This window comes from Trachemys scripta, chromosome 6 (assembly GCF_013100865.1).
Source record: "Trachemys scripta elegans isolate TJP31775 chromosome 6, CAS_Tse_1.0, whole genome shotgun sequence".
Taxonomy (NCBI): Eukaryota; Metazoa; Chordata; order Testudines; family Emydidae; genus Trachemys; species Trachemys scripta.
The window spans coordinates 31784400-31802496 of record NC_048303.1 but is presented as its reverse complement, the minus strand read 5'-3'; the positions used below and the strand labels follow the sequence as shown (position 1 = coordinate 31802496).

At 41.5% G+C, this 18097-nt stretch overlaps 1 protein-coding gene across 8 annotated transcripts in view; it reads left to right on the top strand.

The window, feature by feature from the left end:
• The window catches only part of SLC38A9 (solute carrier family 38 member 9), an 80928-nt gene that overhangs the window by 55619 nt on the left and 7212 nt on the right, over positions 1–18097 (top strand). For 6 of the 8 annotated variants that reach the window (XM_034774187.1, XM_034774189.1, XM_034774193.1 and 3 more), the window contains 2 exons: positions 4923–5036; positions 6685–6833. In XM_034774187.1, the coding sequence (XP_034630078.1) occupies positions 4923–5036; positions 6685–6833 (263 nt within the window). The remainder of the gene's footprint in view (positions 1–4922; positions 5037–6684; positions 6834–18097) is intronic. The other 2 variants (XM_034774190.1, XM_034774192.1) reach the window with 1 other exon arrangement.

Genomic DNA, 18097 nt, shown 5'->3' with positions numbered 1-18097 from the left:
GGGGGTGGGGGGGGGGGGCCAGGGGGGGGGGGGGGGGGGGGGGGGGGGGGGGGGGGGGTGCGAGTACTTCCGGGCTCTAGGCTCCGGGGCATTTCCTTGTTTGTCCGGTTGTCCCGACCGCATGTTGGTCGGGACGCGGGACAAACAAGGAAATATCGGGACGGTCCCGATAAAATCGGGACGTCTGGTCACCCTATATAGATAAGAGACAACAGGTGGTACAATATACAGCTGGAGGGAGCATAATGGGAACAATAAGGTATATGATATTGGCTGGCATAAGCAGTGGTCCCAACACAACAGCTGTCTAACCATTACTGAGTCTAGCTTTAATAGTCATGTTAGAGTCGTTCCCCTTCAGGACATTTTCCCTCATAACTACAGACAGTAGTCACAAGAGTCTGTTAAATCTAACATTTACTGATTACAGAAGAAATATAAATAAGAGGGAGAACTCAGGAAAGGAACTATATACATATTTTTAAACTAGAGTGAGCACAGGTACTTGCGTTTCTATAGAAGATCTAGAATAAAATGTTAAACATCACCTAAGTTTCATTTTCAAATGTAACTTAGTGGGACTGAGGCTAAGTGACTAACTTTTGATGCCAAAGTCACTTTTGAAAATGGGACTGAGACTCCTAAATCACTTTATGAGCTTCTGAAAATGTTATCCCTAATCTCCTACAGCTTCTCTGATCACTCAAGAAACGTCTTCTGGTTGTCCGCTCAAGTAATTTTGAGAAAATTCCAATTGTCAACCCTTTCTTCTACCATGTAGTATCAGGAAGGAGGTTCCAGCTTTAAGACTCCACCCTTATTTAAAGGCTATCTGGCGGTCCTACTGTTTCAAGAAATACCCCTTCCAGCACACAGCCTGTCAGCTACACCTTCTCCCAACAGTTGTCTTGCCCTCAAAGGACGCCTGAGAGAGGTGCATAGAATGTGTGTTACCTAGACCTTAGAACAGAGGTATTCAATCTGTGGTGTGTGCCCCCTTAGGGGACATGGAGTAACATTCAGGGGGGCGCAGCTAGGGCCCAGACCAGCCCCCAGAGAGGGCAGGGAGGGAATTCTGCCCCTGGATCCAGTCCCAGCTGTTGGCCCCACCCACAGCTCTGGGGGAAGGGGGCAAGGACAGGGGTATGGGGAGGCGTGAGATAAAAAGTTTGGGGACCACTGCCTTAGAAGATGTTGTGAAGACATATTTCCATATTCCATAGCACCAAGTGGCAACTCTTACATTACAGGTGAGTTTTGTTTAGGAGTGCAGTAGTCTCTAGCCATTTTAAAGTGTAGCTTCACTTTGAAAAGTGACTATATAAAATGTTTCCATCAGAAACATTTTATTCATTGTATGTATTTTAGCTAGAGATGACTCTGAATAATCTATCTCCTTAGAAATAAACTTATTTGGCTGATGCACCAACAGAATTGTTAAACTAATAGTAAAACCTTTGCTATCTATGAGCCAAAATAACCCAACTTGTCTTTCAGGTTTCAGATTGAATTGTCAGGGCTGGATATTACAAAAAACATCTTTTTACTGGCAAGTGGTGCAAAATTGCTCTGGAGATCATTGGGACATATAAAATATGGAATTCCATAATGCCACTTTTTTTTTACACTGTCGCTTTTCAGACTAGAACCACACTTTAATGAAAATACCTTTTTTGTTGTTGTCCACTTCTCCATTTTTCAGGTCGAATTTATAGTAAAACTCCTGAGTCTAGGTCCCTTGTATGGTTATGTAGCATTAAACATTGCAGCTTTTTTTTTTTTTTTTTTAATCGGAGTCTTCCTCTGCTGTAGTCCATAAGTATCTTGAATGGTTGTACCCACCTTCTCCAGGTATCTGGTACATTCTGGCTAAGCCTAACTGCTATTGTGGGGGATGCACATCTTCCATTGTCCTGCTAAATCCTTCAGCTCATTTCCGAGACCCCACCATCACCATGTTAGAGACACAAGGTGGGTGAGGCAATATCTCTTACTGAACCAACTTCTGTTGGCAAGAGACAAGTTTTTGAGCTTACACAGAGCTCTTCTTCAGACCACCACCACCATGTAACATTTATACCATCCACTCAAAGCATACTGCCTGACCAATTTGTCTGTCCTACAGCCTCCTTGTTTGCTTCCTGACTAGGTAGCAGTCTAGCAATGCATGTACACTGACATTTTCCAACAGTAGGGCATAAGTTACACACTCAAAATATACATGAACAAAGCATACAATTGTCATTGTATATCTATCTAGTCTACGTAATCTATTTATAGAGCACCAGTGACAGTATCTAGGCATTGTTATGGGTGTTGGTATTTTTGCTTAGAGTACCCATTCTATATTGCATGATTGTTCTGTGTGCACACATTATGTAGAGTCAACTTACATGCTTGTGTTTGAAAATTTAACCCCTAGAGATATTTTGCTAAATGTGATGCAAACAATCGCTGAAGGTTACAGTTCTTATTTTGAATTTGTTGGCTGAGTTTGTAGTTGCTACATTGGGAATCTAACACAGCTGCAAGCCTAGAAATTATATCATTATGTACTGGTTACAGAAACTTAGTCAGCAGAAGTAGGTGCTCTGCTGATGCCTCCTATAGGGCAGGGGTAGGCAACCTGTGGCACGCGTGCCACCTTCAGATTTTCAGCGGCACTCCGACTGCCTGGGTCCTGGCCACCGGTCCAGGGAGCTCTGCATTTTAATTTAATTTTAAATGAAGCTTCTTAAACATTTTAAAAACCTTATTTACTTTACATACAACAACAGTTCAGTTATATATATTATAGACTTCTAGAAAGAGACCTTCTAAAAACGTTAGAATGTATGACTGGCACGCAAAACCTTACATTATAGTGAATAAATGAAGACTCGGCACACCACTTCTGAAAGGTTGCTGACCCCTGCTATGGGGGACGGGGAAAAACAACTGAAAACTAGAGAGGATCTTCCAGATATGTTACTAAAAAGATAGGGTTCCACTGGTGTCATGCACACTGGCTTGATTCTTCTTGGGTACTCAGTTGGTAGTGTGTGGATTTTTATTAAAGAAAAAGACATAGTATTTGACTAGAAGAAAAATGCATACATACATGGACTTTGTGAACAGATATAAGCGGGGAAAAGTAGGACAAATTTGCAGGCCTACTAATCCTGATCATGTCGCTATAAGTCCTAGTAAAATGAGGTCCATGTGTCAAAAGTGTTACCTGTAATCCTTTAAGAAGCTGATTACTAGCATCATCTGAACAAATCGTTAGGTAAGTGGTAGTGAATGTCCTGGAGAAAGTATGCAGACAAATAATACAGAATCTAGCTACTTAATAACCAAAAACAAATGGTGTCATAATGCAGTTCCAAAAGAGTGATTGATGTAGGAAATTAACCTTTTAAATAGCAACTACTGTATTAGGCTATTTTAATGTGTCAGTGAGTTCTGCAGCTTGGAAAATTTATTTCAAAAGTGGATGTGATTGCTTTTCCACTAATTAATATCCTTTGATATGTGAAATTTAATTTCACAAGTGTAGTCCACACAAATTTTACATGTATTAAATGTATATACATTTAGGTCAAGGTTTTCAAAAGTTGTTGCATAAAGTTAGATTCCTAAATCTGTATTTAGGTACCTAAATTAGTGATTTTCACAGGGGCTGTGTACCCAGCAATTCTCGTTAACTTCATTGGAAGCTATTGGGTCCTCAGCACACTTGGAAATTTCATCGCTTATAATTAGCTACCTACATATGGATTTAGGAGTAACTTTAGACACCCACTTTTGAAAATCTTGGCCATAATTTAAAGTACAATGCTTATACAGAATGCTATAGTGAAGGCAAATAATTATAGTGAAAAGATTTAATATAAAAATATGGTTCTAAAAGCATACAATGCCTCTGGGAGGCATGGAGTGATTAAAATGGCAAATATATGGTTATTCTGGATTGCTGTATCTGGCCTTTAAAAATAAGTACACACACTCAAAACCAGCAGACCAGCAGTCTTTCCATGTTGTGTTCTTACAGCATGTGCGTTTTTTTTCATATTACAGTATAAGATGTTAGATTATACTCTTTGGTTACATCCATAGGAACGAACGTGATAAATGTGTGCATTTTGAAGATTTCTCAGTAGACCATATTCTTGGGTTTCAAAGCACTTTGTTAAAAAAGATCATTTTCATTATAGCTTGAATCTGGCCTGCTGATGTGTGTTAGCTGCCAGCTTTTAGTCCTGACAACAGACTTGACATATGGTATCAATGGACTCTTTGGCTATCACTGCTAGTTGTGCTGAATGTCTCCTGAGGCTTGTTAGTGAGTGGGTGTCTATGAGGCGGCTGAAGAGGCTCTATTTAGTCTTTGTATTCTTTGTATGATTGTGGCGGTTAGCAGTAACACCCTACATCTGTCGAGGAAGCTATTCCTGGGATCCTTTTGTTGTTGTCTGGATCTAAATATATCTATAATACCTGCTTTTGTGTACCTTCTTCCTGCTTAAAGAGCCAAATTTGCCTTCACTCAGGCTAAGGACCGCAAGATTTGGCTTATATTGAATGTACTAGACTTCATATTTTTGCAGAAGAGGGGAGCATACTTCAAAATCTGTGCATGGGGGCCCAAATCCCAATGATGTCAATGGGACTCTTTCCATTGACTTCAATAGGATCAAACTCCAAAGCTAACTTTGTCATTGTCTAAGCTAAGATTATCGGTGTCTTGTTCAGAATCTTGCAATGAATTATTTTCATGTAGTTGCATTAATGTTCCACATTTTATCAAATAACTTGCTTTACAAAGAAACTAACCTAGTTTGGTATATTTAATATATTGTTAACCAGTAAATTAATGCATCAAATTTGTACTTTGCTGTGTATGTTAATGCCAGAATAAAAAGAGAATTTTGTTGTTTCAGGTGAGAGACCTTTCCATTGCTTATCTCCTGGTGGGATTAACATATCTCTATGTTGGACTGTTAATTTTTGCTGCATTTCCCTCTCCACCGTTGTCCAAAGAGTGCATTGAACAGGTAGAGAAAGACACTTGATTGCACTGTTTCCATCCCTGCCCTTCTAATTATTGTGTGTGTTTTAAAAACAAACAAACAAAAATCCATACTTTGTTCCTCATCCACTAACTTCTGTCTATCTCTGTGTGACTGGCTCTTTGAAGAACAGACAGTCCCTGCCCCAATGTGTGGAAAGTGACTAGCATGTTGTGGGCACTTTGACAAACAAATACTGATGATAGCATTGACTCACTAATCTGCCTGCCACTACTTCCATAGCCATGTAAGGAGAAACATGGTAAAACAGATATCTAACCGTTGTGACTGGGAGAACCAAAGTGTGCTCAAAAAGAAATGAAATCAAACTTGTGAGCTGGCTGGGTTTTATTAATTGGGGGGGGGGCACTACACTGGCTAATTTGTCTGAGGGCATATTGACTATGAGCTGAACAGTTCAGGCTTCCTTAGGCTCTGATCCTGCAAAGACTTATGTATGAATTTAAGTTTATGTGCAGTGACTAATCCCACTGAAGTCATTGGGGCTACTGACAGCTGCTAAAATGAAATACCTGCCTTAATCTGTCAGGATTGGTGGTTTAGACGGTAAAATATCTGGGGGCAGGAACCATCTTTCTGTTTTATGTATGTACAGTGCCTAGTACTGTGAGGGTTCCTGATTGGGGCCTCTGGGCCCTAGTGCAATACACTGGCAGGAAAGCTGTCATACCTTCCACTCCCTCATCCATCCATTGGGCCACCCTGATCCCCTTGCCTCAGGCTGCTTCAAAAAGTGGTGGTCTTTTCATGAATCATTTCATGTAAGATGCTGTGCATGTCCTGTTGAGAATTTAGCAGTGGAGCACCACATGGAGGGAGGCTACTGACAGGCTATAGCCATATCAGGACTGAAGATAATGTTTAACCATGAAGCTCTTCTGTGAGCCATTTGAAAGAATTTCATGGGCTGAAAATCTATGATTAAATAATGGCTGTCAAACACTTCTTTTATTGTTAGTAATTCTACAATACAGTTATGGAACAGTTTGTACATTTAACAGATGTTTCAACTTGTCAAATCCATCCATTCTGTATTATCTGTATAGGATCCAGCTTGAATTATTACAAATAGGTCCCCACAAAGGTGGCTTTGTCATGGAGCTGCAGTTTCTGAAAACAAATAAGGTTTTATGAATTTTCCCAGGGAGGAAGGATACTTTCACTTGCACCAAGAGCTGTTTATGCACTTTATTGGGCAATTAGATGCCTGCTGGAATATCGTGATTCCTAAGGTAAAGGGACCTAGAGCCAATAAAATATTCTTAAGTGATATCAGTAGTTACAATTAATTCATGTAAATATGTGGATAATAGGTGCATTTGAAATCCTTTGCATATGAAGTCAGGGATGTGTGCTGTTGGAAAAATAAATGTTATCTAGTTAGGGCAATACACAAATTAAATCACTGGCCTTTCATATTACAAACCTTAGGTTATATTTAGTTGTATACAAGCTGCACAAGAGAGAGAGTTCAATTTTATATCTTTGATTTGAGAAGCACTATACAGGCTTCCTTTTTTTTTTTTTTTTTTTTTTTTTTCCCCTCGCAACATGTTTTAGGAATCTAATACAACTGTTGTCAATCCTGCCTAATTAGCCTTTCTTATTTTAGAATTTTTTAGACAATTTTCCCAGCAATGACATCATGTCATTTGTTGCAAGATTGTTCCTGCTGTTCCAGATGATAACTGTGTACCCGTTGCTTGGCTATTTGGCACGAGTTCAGCTATTAGGACATGTCTTTGGCAATGTTTATCCAAGGTAAGGACTCTACCCTGTGTCAAGGGATTGACCTACAATGCTTCACTGGTTTCTTTTGTGCCAGATATTCTGCTAAGGTTATGGAGTTTGCAGTGAGGGAGATGTATGTGTTTCAAAAACTACCCCTGCAGTTTTGCAATGACATATTTGATGGCCAAGTTTGTGAAGGCTAAAGATTGGATGAACATGAAAAAATAAGCTATGCTCTTGCCTTCAGAAGTGAGCTCTGCAGGTCAGGGCAGTGACACATTTGTTGGGGCAGGCTGAGAAATCTTGCATTTCAGCTACCTGTTCTATGGACCCCTTAGGCTGGGGGAGGGGACTTTAGATGTAACGGGCTTGTGCCCACCCACCCCAGGAACTCAATAGGTGCCCCTCCAACAGAGTGGGCACTATCTGGGGTTCTCAGTTTGGTGTTCCCCTCTGACTCCTTGCTTTTGACCCTCATTCCCATCCCTGTGTTTTCATTTGTTGTCCCCTGTAGTTGCTTGAGCCCTGGGTTCAGTGGTTCCTCCCTTTAGACTGGGGGAAGTGCCTTTTAGATGTGGGCAGGTTTGCACACCACCCCACTGCCCCCTGGAACGCCGTAGGTGCCTGTTCTGTGGATAAACAGTCAAAACCAGAAGTCTGAAGCCAGAGGGGAGCAGAGATAGGAACAAAGGCAAGCACAGCTGCAAGCGTGGTATGCCTTGAACAGCCACTGAACTGCTGTGGGGGCCAGGCTTATGAACAGGACTGCTAAACCAGCAGCCAGCTGGGCTGTGGCCACTCTGACAGTGCTAAGGCAGTGCAGCTGGGCTCATTAGTTGCCTAGCAGCTAGGGTTGCCAATTTTGGTTGGACGTATTCCTGGAGATTTAATCACATGACGTAATCTTTTAATGAATCTTTAATTCCTGGAGACTCCAGGCCAATCCTGGAGGGTTGGCAACCCTACTAGCAGCACAGTTAGGGAGCAGACCAGCAGCTGTTTCTTCCCTGTGTCAATCAGGAACAGAGTTTAGACAAAGGATAAGCATCCCTCTCTGGGCAGAATTTTTTTCTCATGTGTTGACTCCACAACTCAAATTGTTTGAAGGGGAACTTTTTGCCAGTTTACATTCCAGCAGATTCACTTAGACAAACCAATGCTAGTCAATTACACAATTTAACAGTTATAGCTTACTTGACCCCATAAGGAAAGAAAGAGCTCCAGGAGTCTTACATAAGAAAGTCTGCTAACTCTTCATGGGGGAAGGAAGGGAATGCCTCATTGCTCTAAGGGTACGTCTATACTACCCACCGGATCAGCGGGTAGTGTTCGATGTATCGGGGATCGATTTTATCGTGTCTTGTCTAGACAAGACAAATTGATCACCAAATCGACGCCTGTACTCCACCTCGGCAGGAGGAGTCAATGGGGGAGCCGCGGCGGTCGACTCTCCGCCATGAGGACGGCCAGGTAAGTCGAGCTAAGATACTTTGACTTCAGCTACACAAATAGCATAGCTGAAGTTGCGTATCTTAGTTCAAACAACCCCGCTAGTGTAGCCCAGGCCTCCGATCTAGCTCTCAGTTCACCTTTCACTAAGCATCTCACAGATGCTCCATGGAAAAACTTGATCTTTTGAAGAAAGAGTTCTCCTCCCTGCCATGTTCCAGTTCCTGGTAAATAAGTGAAGGCTCTCCACCAGGTATTGTTCTGCTAATGTGGGGAGTGTCCATCTCGAAAACATTATTTGAAATACATTAGTTCTCTGGCAGGTACCTTCAGAATTCATTGTGCTAGCGTCTTTTTGCACATATTTGCCCCACTGCTTTTCTTAACAGGTAGTTGAAGGAGTTGAGTCAAAAGGGCAGATAATTTTCTCATGGTCTTCTCATTGCCAAGATATGTCCTGAGTTTGTAAATCACTAGCATAGGAATTGCCACACTGGGTCAGACCCAAAGTGCCTCTAGTCCACTATCTTGTCTGCGACAGTGGCCAGTACCAGATGCTTTAGAAGATCAAAAAATCTTGTAGTAGAACTATGGAAAAATTGGACCATTGGTAGGAAGATGCTTCCTAATCACCATTATTTAATGGTTGGTTTATGCTCTGGGGCATGAGTGTTTTTATGTCCTATCTAATGTAACTATGAATGTTCTCTTTGCCTATCTAAATGGCTAATCCTCTTTTAATCTTGCTAAACTCTTGGGTTTCATGATATTTTGTAGCAGTGAGTTCCCCAGGTTAATTATGTGGTGTGGGTTAGATATAAAAAGGTATTTCATTCTGTGAATTTTAAATTCGTTGCCTCTTGTATTGTGAGGATAAATAGGCTGATGCAAAGAAATCATTGAGCATCTCTGCAATGTCTTTCCTCCTTAATTGCTCCTTTTTCTGCCTGGTAGCCCAGCAGACCTGTCTGTTCTCTCACAGGCTTGCTGCTTCTGCTATAGTTAACTATTGAGTGCTAAGAGTTTAACTATATTGTAGCTCTCTATAGTACTCTACAGTTAAGGCTTGTTATTTGTATTTCTTTGATTTATTTGCTCTTCAAATTCCTTTTTAGCTGTCCTAATATCCATCTTACATTTTACCTGCCATGTTTTATGTTCCTTTCAACTGGCGTCACTTGGGCTGGATTTCCAATTTGGAAGAATACCTCTTTGCCTTCAATGACCTCTCGAATTTTGCCATTTAATGATACTGGAGTTTTGTTTTGTTTTTGTTTTTTCTTGCTTTCCTACTTCCCTTTTTGTTTAGTGATGTGCGTGCCCCTTGTGACTCAAGCATGGTGGGCTTAAGTAGCCACCATGCTGAGTGTAATGTTTTTAAATTCCTTTCTTTTTCAGGCTTTTTAATCATTTTCTTCACTTTTTAAAAAAAAAAATCCTCTTCTCTACAGTTTGGTTTCAGTTTTTGGCATGATTCCTCTATGGATACTGAACTTAATTATATTGTAATCACTATTGCTTAGTTGCTCATCTGTAGTTACTGCTTCCATAAAAAGAAGGTTATTTCTAGCTCAGGTTCCCCAACCTTCTTTCATAGTGTCAGACCTTCCCCCAGATCCTGGCAGTCTGAGCAACAAAATGGCAGATGAAATTCAATGTTGGTAAATGCAAAATAATGCACATTGGAACACATAATCCCAACTATACATGCAAATCAATAGGATCTAAATTAGCTGTTACCATTCAGGAAAGATCTTGGAGAACTATCCATGATGACTCTGAAGCATCCACTTAATGTGCAACAGCAGTCATGTTAGGAACCAGTAGGAATGGATAGATAACAAGACAGAAAACCTCATCATGCCACTATTTAGATTCATGGTATGCCTCCACCTTGAATATTGCATGCAGTTCTGGTCACCCCATCTCAAAAAAGATGTATTAGAATTGGAAAAAGTACAGAGAATGCAACAAAAATTATTAGGGGTTTGGAACAGCTTCCATATGAGGAGAGATTTAAAAAGACTGTGGCTGTTCAGATTAGAAAAGAGATGAGGGGAGATGTGATAGAGGTTTATAAAATCATGAATGAGGTGGGGAAAGTGAATAGGGAAGTGTTCTTACCCCTTCACATAACACAAGAACCAGGGTCACCTAAAGAAATTAATAGGCGACAGGCTTAAAACAAACAAAAGGAAGTACTTTTTCACACAATGCACAGTCAACCTGTGGAACTTGTTGCCAGGGGTTGTTGTGAAGGCCAAAGGCATAAATAGGCTTAAAAAAAGAATTGGAGGAGTTCACGGAGGATAGGTCCATCAATAGCTATTAGCCAAGATGGTCAGGGATGCACCTCCATGCTCTGGGTGCCCCTAAGCCTCTGATTGTCAGAAGCTGGGACAGGATGACGGGATGGATCACTCAAAAATTGCCATGTTCTATTTGTTCTCAGAAGCATCTGAAGACAGGATACTGGGCTAGATGGATCATTGGTCTGACCCAGTATGGCCATTCCTATGTTCTTAGAGATTAACTCTCCAACATGAAACATCATTGAGACTTTATTAAGATCCCAATGCTCCTCTGTTTCCTGTTGCTGCTAGAATTGCTGTTCTTTCAAAGTGCCACTCAATACAAGGATGCAGTTGGGGGTGGAACATAGATAGCTTTCAGCCATCTTTGCTGCATCAAAATTGTGGGACCATCTGGAGGCCTGCCTTGCTTCCAGTGTAAATTAGAACTCTCCTGAGGCTACTCTAATTTATGCTTGGCTGCAACATCTTTTAAGGGGGCTGTTCTGGCAACTTAATATAGCTAGTGGGCCACACACCCATCTAATCCTCCAGGCTTCCTCTATTTTCTCTATGGTGGAGGCTGTGAGGGGGAGTGGTACAACCCCCGAGTCAACTATGTCCCACCAGGGGAATTCCCCAGTAGGCTGGCTATGGGTTAAGGGACTGATACAGAATCCGATTTAAGGTCTCTGAAATATTATAAATGTAATTCTAGACTTTTCCAGAGGATAGCACCATCAAGACTCTGTTTTTGCAGTGATTATGGTGATTAGGGTTGTTAGGCATCCAGTTTTCGACCAGAACACCTGGTTGGAAAAAGACCGTGGTGGCTCCGGTCAGCACAGCTGACCAAGCCACTAAAAATCCGGTTGGCTGCAGCGGCCGGCTCCACATGGCTCCTGGAAGCGGCCGGCCGTTTCCTTTGGCTCCTAGGTGTAGGGGTGGCCAGGGGGGCTCCACACGCTGCCTCTCCCCGTGGTGCAGGAACTGCCCTGAGCACTGGCTCCACAGCTCCCATTGGCTGGGAACCATGGCCAATGAAAGCCGCGGGAACAGAGCCTGTGGGCGGAGGCAGTGCACACAGCCCACTGACTACCCCTCCGCCTAGGAGCCAGAAGGACATGCCAACTGCTTCCAGGAGCTGCCTGAGTTAAGCACCAACCGGAGCCCGCATCCCGAACCCCCTCCTGTACCCTAACCTCCTGCCCCAGCCCTGAGTCCTGTCCCGCACCCAAACTCCCTCCCAGAGCCCACACTCTGAACCCTTCTGCTCCAGCCTGGAGCCCCTCCTGCACCCCAAACTCCTCATCCCTGGCCCCACCCCAGGGCCCACGCTCCTACCGCCTGCCCCAGTCTGGTGAAAATGAACAAGGGTGGGGGAAAGCGAGTGATGTAGACATGGGGAATGGAGTGAGTAGGGGACTGGACTTGGGGAAGAGGCAGGGAAAGGGTATTTGGTTTTCTGCAATCCGAAAGTTGGCAACCCTAATGGTGATCATTCAGGGGTCCACCATATGACAGCACCCCTCTAGTCAGATTATACCTGAACAGATTGTACCTACCATAATGTTGAAAGTTCTGTGTAATAACCATCCTCTTGTACAATGTCTCCTGCCCCTCACCGTACTCCCCCTCCAAGAAAAATTCCTAACCTTTGAGGGCCTTTTTTTAGCAGCTGTTGTGACTGATCCTGGTGTGCTTGAGGTAGCAGCCCTGCCTTACAGACCTCCTTTCTTAGTTATTTGTAAGGATAACTTTGTTATAGAAATTTTGTGTTGATTTGTTCGCACATGTCCTCCTGAAATACATCAAAACTAGGAAATTGTTGTTCTTCCATGTGCTATTCTCCCTAGAGTGAGGATGAGGTATCTCGATAGCCTGGAGGTCGGATGGGCTGTGAATTTGTACTTAAACAGAAGAAGGGACTTGCAGGTTAGAAACATAGCAATTGCCATATCAGATCAGACTAGAAGTCCATCTGGTTCAGTAACCCTGGCCAATAACCAATATCTCAGAGGAAGGGGCAAGTGGGGATATAAGAGATAATCTGCCTGTAGGGAAAGTTTCTTGCCCTGAAGCTGGAGGGTTTATATCTTTCCTTGTAGCTGTTTAATCCTAGCAAATATGACTGCTCAGCTCTTGGCTTCAGTGATCTCTTGTGGCAGTGAGTTTCACAGGCTAATTGCATGTTTCCTTTTATTAGCTTTAAATTTGCTGCCTTTCTATCTAATTGAATGTCCCCTTGTTCTTGTATTAGGAAAAGTAAACAGCAGTGTGCAATGTACCTTCTGAATGCCATCACCAGCATTGCCAGCTCTTGCGATTTTTCTCTCAAGTTTCACAATATCTGGTGTTTTCTTTGGTCCTGCATGTAACCAAGAAATCACTGAGAATCAGTGAGGTCAAAGAGAGTCAGAACAGCTCAAAAAGATGTCACCAAGACAAAAGGAAAGACATGACAGCAGAAGAAACAGTCCAAATCTAGAGGAACAAGATTAGTATATGGGGTAAGATATCATGGCAAATAAAACCATCTGAATGTAATATCCATTAATGGTGTTGGGATAGAGTTAAATGAAAACTGGGCTGTATAGCACCCAGGGTATTTTAGGGCATATCTATGCTGCTGTGTAGCCCAGACTATGGGGTGTGAGTAGCAGTGTGCACCAAAGTGCTGAACTGAAACTCCCCCGTGAGAACACTGCAGGCACGCACTTCAGGGTCCCCAGTTCACACTAATGTAGTCTTCTTCAAACAGGACTACATTAGTGTGAACTAGAGACTTACACTTCATGCCTGCAGTATCCCCATAAGGGATTTAACTGCAACACTTTGGTACACACAGCTATTTGCACCCCCATAGCCCAAACTGTGGGGCAATGTAGACATATCCTGGGTTCTGTACAGCCCAGTTTACATTTAACTCTGTCCCTTTATCATTATAACCACATGGATATAAAATTAATTATTTAGTGTAATGTCTTAGCCCATATACTATTTGCCCAAATTAGAAAATGAAGATCTGGTGGATGTCTAGTGGGAGACTTCTAGTCTCTAACATCGAGATTCATATTGTTTTGCTACTCATTGGTCTTACGCCAGATTGATCTGATTTCTGTTTATTGGCTAATTTGGTTAAAAAAGGTAGTCTGGGAGGTATAACTTGGTCTGATCATTCCCCTGCATATATTAGATAAAGACTGGGACTCAGTGGAAAAACAAAGGGCCTGGTGGTTGAATAGAGCTTTGTTATATGACCCCCTTAAAATTCAAGACCTGGAAGAAAATGTCCAGAAATATATAGAAGAAAACGATAAGGATGGAATCCGTAAGTGCTCACTGGGATGCTAGAAAGACAGTAATGAGGGGGACTCTCATAACTAAAGCATCATACCTCAAAAATATGAGAGTCTGGTAGAAGAGTTCAGTTAAAGAACTGTCAGATTTGGAAGGTAGACATAAATCTACAGGATCTAAAAGAGTATACAAGAAAACAATTTGAGATGAGGAAAAATTAACCTGTTACAAACAGGTAAGGCTCAGCAAACAGTTAGATGTATTAAACAAAAATATTGGCAATGGGCAATAAAGCTGATAGGCTTTTAGCCAGAAAGTTTAAAAAGAAACCGGATAAATCGGCTATCCTTCTGATTAGAAATAAAACGGGAGATTTAGTAACTGACATCACACAGATCTCTGAAATGTTTAACTTTTTCCATACTTTGTACACTTCAGAACAGCCAAATTCTGAACTCCTAAATAGATATTTTGAGAAATGTGAAACTACCTCAGCTCTGAGCCTAATGTGGCAGCTCTTGACAGGCAGATTCTGCACAGGAAGTTGAAGATGTATTTAAGAACTTAAAATCCAATAAAGCTCCAAGTCCCAAGGGGTTTTCTGGGAAGCGTTACAAAGCTCTAAAGCAAGTGTTGGCCCTATTTTAACTGGGTTATTTAATGGCATATTGCAGGGAAATGAGATTCCAGATTCATGGAAAGAGGCAGAAATTGTGGTCATTCCTAAAGAAGGAAAAGATCTTTCCAATCGTGCATCATACAGACCTATTTAATGTGGATGCTAACATTTATATCAAGGTGCTAGCAAACAAATTACATTTGGGCAAAATGACATTCACCCAGACCAATCTAAATTCATTGCTGGCAGGCACCTATCTGATATATCAAACTCTGAATTTGATCCATAATGTTAATTATCATCATTCTTCCTGTATGCTGCTTTCACTCAACACTGAGAATGACTTTGACAGGCTGGAATCGGGAGTACCTCAGCCAGATTTTTAGTAAAGTTTGGTTTTGAAAATCAGTTTTATAAGGGCATATCAGCCCTATGTATTCATCCTTGAGCATCTTCTTTGGTTAATGTTCATCAATCCCCCTCCTTTTACTTTTATCCAGAAGCACAGGGTTGCCAGTTTGTTTGCTTTGGCTATGGAGCCATTTGCCATCAATGTGAGAAATAGCCCCTTGATAAACATCTAGTTTAGAACACAAAATAGCTTTGTTTGCTGACAATGTCCTGTTATATTTGCAGGATCCAGAAACCTCGTTAAAAATGATAGAACAATTGACTTTAGAATTTGGGCAGGTATCAGGCTTAAAATAAATGACAATAAATCTGAAATTCTGGGAATTAATGTTCCTGAAAGGATCAAAACCAACTGCTGTCAGTTACATAAATTTAAATGGGTAAGGGAATCTTTACAATATTTTAGGAATAAATATTTTAAAGGAAATTACCCTCCTATGAGGAATAAAATAGCAAAACAAATAGAAAATTTCTTGGCTAGATAGAGTGTGAGGACATTCATCTTTACCGAGGCTAAAGGTGTTACTGTGGGTGCCATTTATTAGCAAACTCTTGGTTCCCAGCAAAAAGTTGCTAATAACAGGGGGTTGCCAATAAACAAAATGCTGGTTTGCAGGGCAGCAGCCAGGGAAGTAAATGCTGGGACACACCAAGCCCCGGCTATGGTGCTAGGGCAGAGCACAGCCTGGAGAATGCAGGGAGAGGTACCATGCAGGCCCACCGCATCCCTACTCTCCCTGAAGAGCCCTGGCATCCAGGTTGCAGCCTCCCTCCCTTCTGCTGCCTTGCTCACACCCTCCTGTCCCAGCCCACAGCGCTGGGACTCCAGTAGGGACTCCCTTGCTGGGCAAGGGTGCAGGCCCTTTACCTCCTGTGCAGGTAGTGGGACCCCGGCTGCAGGCTTTGCAAGGTTGCAGCCAGGAAAGGAAGTGCTGAGCCCAGACCCCTGTGCCAGGGCAGGACACAGCCCGAGAGCACAGGGAGAGGTATCGGGAAGCCCCATGTGCTTCCTTCCTTGGCTACAACCCCGCAAACCTGCCTGTGGTAGAGCCTTTCTTCCCAAGACAGTTGTTAATAAGTGGTTTGCATATTGCCACTATCCAAATCCCATTAACATTGAATTGAGTGTTGCTATTAACCAAAAGTTGTTAATACTGGGAGTGCTGTTAACTGGCATCCACTGTATTTTTTGTTTTGTTTCACTGCATCCCTGTTTTATCCCTGACATTAAAAACCTGGCAGGATGCACTATTAAAACCATATGTAAACATAGAAGACAAAGGGTGAGTTATAAGTTCTGTGTACGCCTACAGAGTAAGGTGAACTAGCGATCCCTAATTTGTAATACATAATAATAAAAAAAAAATCAATTAAAACGTCATCAATTGGGTTAACAATAGACCATCCAAACACTAGGTAAAACTTGAACAAGACTGGAGCCTAGATATAGCTATTCATAGTAATTGTGAGATTAAAAAGAAATTTAGATCACCAAAAATAAAAAATCACCCATTCGTCCAGACCACCTTAGCAGCTTTGGACCAATTTTTAAAATTCCTGTCACCGAGGCCCTTTCCCTTAGCTACTTTCATTAAAAATCAGGAATTTATCCTTAGGAAGTATATGATTATTTGTTGTGGGTAAGAGCTGAGATTAGTGAATTGGGGACAGCGCTTCCTGGGTTCTGATCTGAAATCCTACCAATAGTTATGTGATAATGTAAAGGTCGCGTATTTTCAATATTTATAAATCAAACACTTTATTGTGAAATCTGGATATGAGATGGTTCTAACTGGGCCTTTAACAACATTTCAGGAATTATTCCAGGAACAAGCTGGAACAAAAGGTTTAATTTCTAAGATACATACAATTTAGAATGAAAAATCTGTTAATAAAACAACCCAGATGGAAAAAGATGGGAGGGGGATTTGGACAAATAAATTGATCTGGATAAGTGCATCTCTTAAGATGAGAAAGGGGATATGTGCAGCTCATAAAGAACCTTTTTATAAATTACTGCATATATAGCATTTGACTCTAATTAATATCGTCCATTTTTTTGCTATTAGGGAGGTGCTCTGTTGGAGAGGCTGCAGGGAAAAGGGAACATATTTGTACACATGTTGGTTGTGTTCAAGAATTAGATGGTTTGGGAAGGAAATTATTAAGAGTCATCTTATGACAAAATGCTGGCTTCCTAGAGATCCTCTGGCTTGCTTGCTTAATGCTCCAGTAAAGGATCTCCATTTAAATAGAATGACAAATTTTTTATTGTTCGCCATAAGACTCTATATATTGCACATTACTTGAAATACACAACCCCTCCTCCTGTGGAATTGTGGTAGTAAAATATGGACTGTCATTGTAATGGAAAAGCTTACACACCCAAGTATGTACACAAGAGAAATGCTTTTAAAAAAAAAAAAAAAAAGGATCGGTATTTAGAAATTTAGACACCCTTTCTAGTATATTCAGAGGAGGAGGGTTTCCCTTTCTAGTATATTCAGAGGAGGAGGGTTTCCCAGCCAGCAAGCCATCATCTTTAGCCAGGTTCTCTGAATACTAACTCGATGATGAATAAGTAATAGATGATGTAGTATGTTCATGTGTTGTTGTAACTTTGCCTTCATATAAAGTTTCAAATATTCAGTGATTTTTCTTAAAGCCCCATCTGGTATTTCTCCAACGGACAACTTCAATCTACTGCCCACCCTTTCTTGTACTATTAAAATGCTAGCTGTGTAATTAAGGGTGCTGTCTATCTTAGTTTATTCTTTTATGGTTAGAAGTTACCCATTCTTCCCCATAGCTTTTATAAGATCCCTTTATTTCATGAATTTTATTAATTTAACTTCCTACCTTGTAAATTAGCACTTAACATTTCAGTCCTTAAATTGGTCACTCATGCCAGTTCAAGTGCGACATAGATAGAAGCTCATCTATTTAGAGACTGACCTTTTCCATCAGAGAAATATTTTTGATGGGTAAGAAAAAATGGTGACTTCAGTCAAAATGAAATAAACACAACAGAAGAGTAGGTAAACAAAAGCCATAAGTATTTGTGTCTTTACTGAGTTTGATATTTTTCATTCCCAGATGAACATCTGTGTAGCTAACGTATCCCAACATTTTCTAAGTCAGATCTTTCCTAGGGTGACCAGATGGGATGAAAAAAATATCGGGACACATGGCGGGGGGGGGGGGGGGGGGGGCGGGGGGGGGGC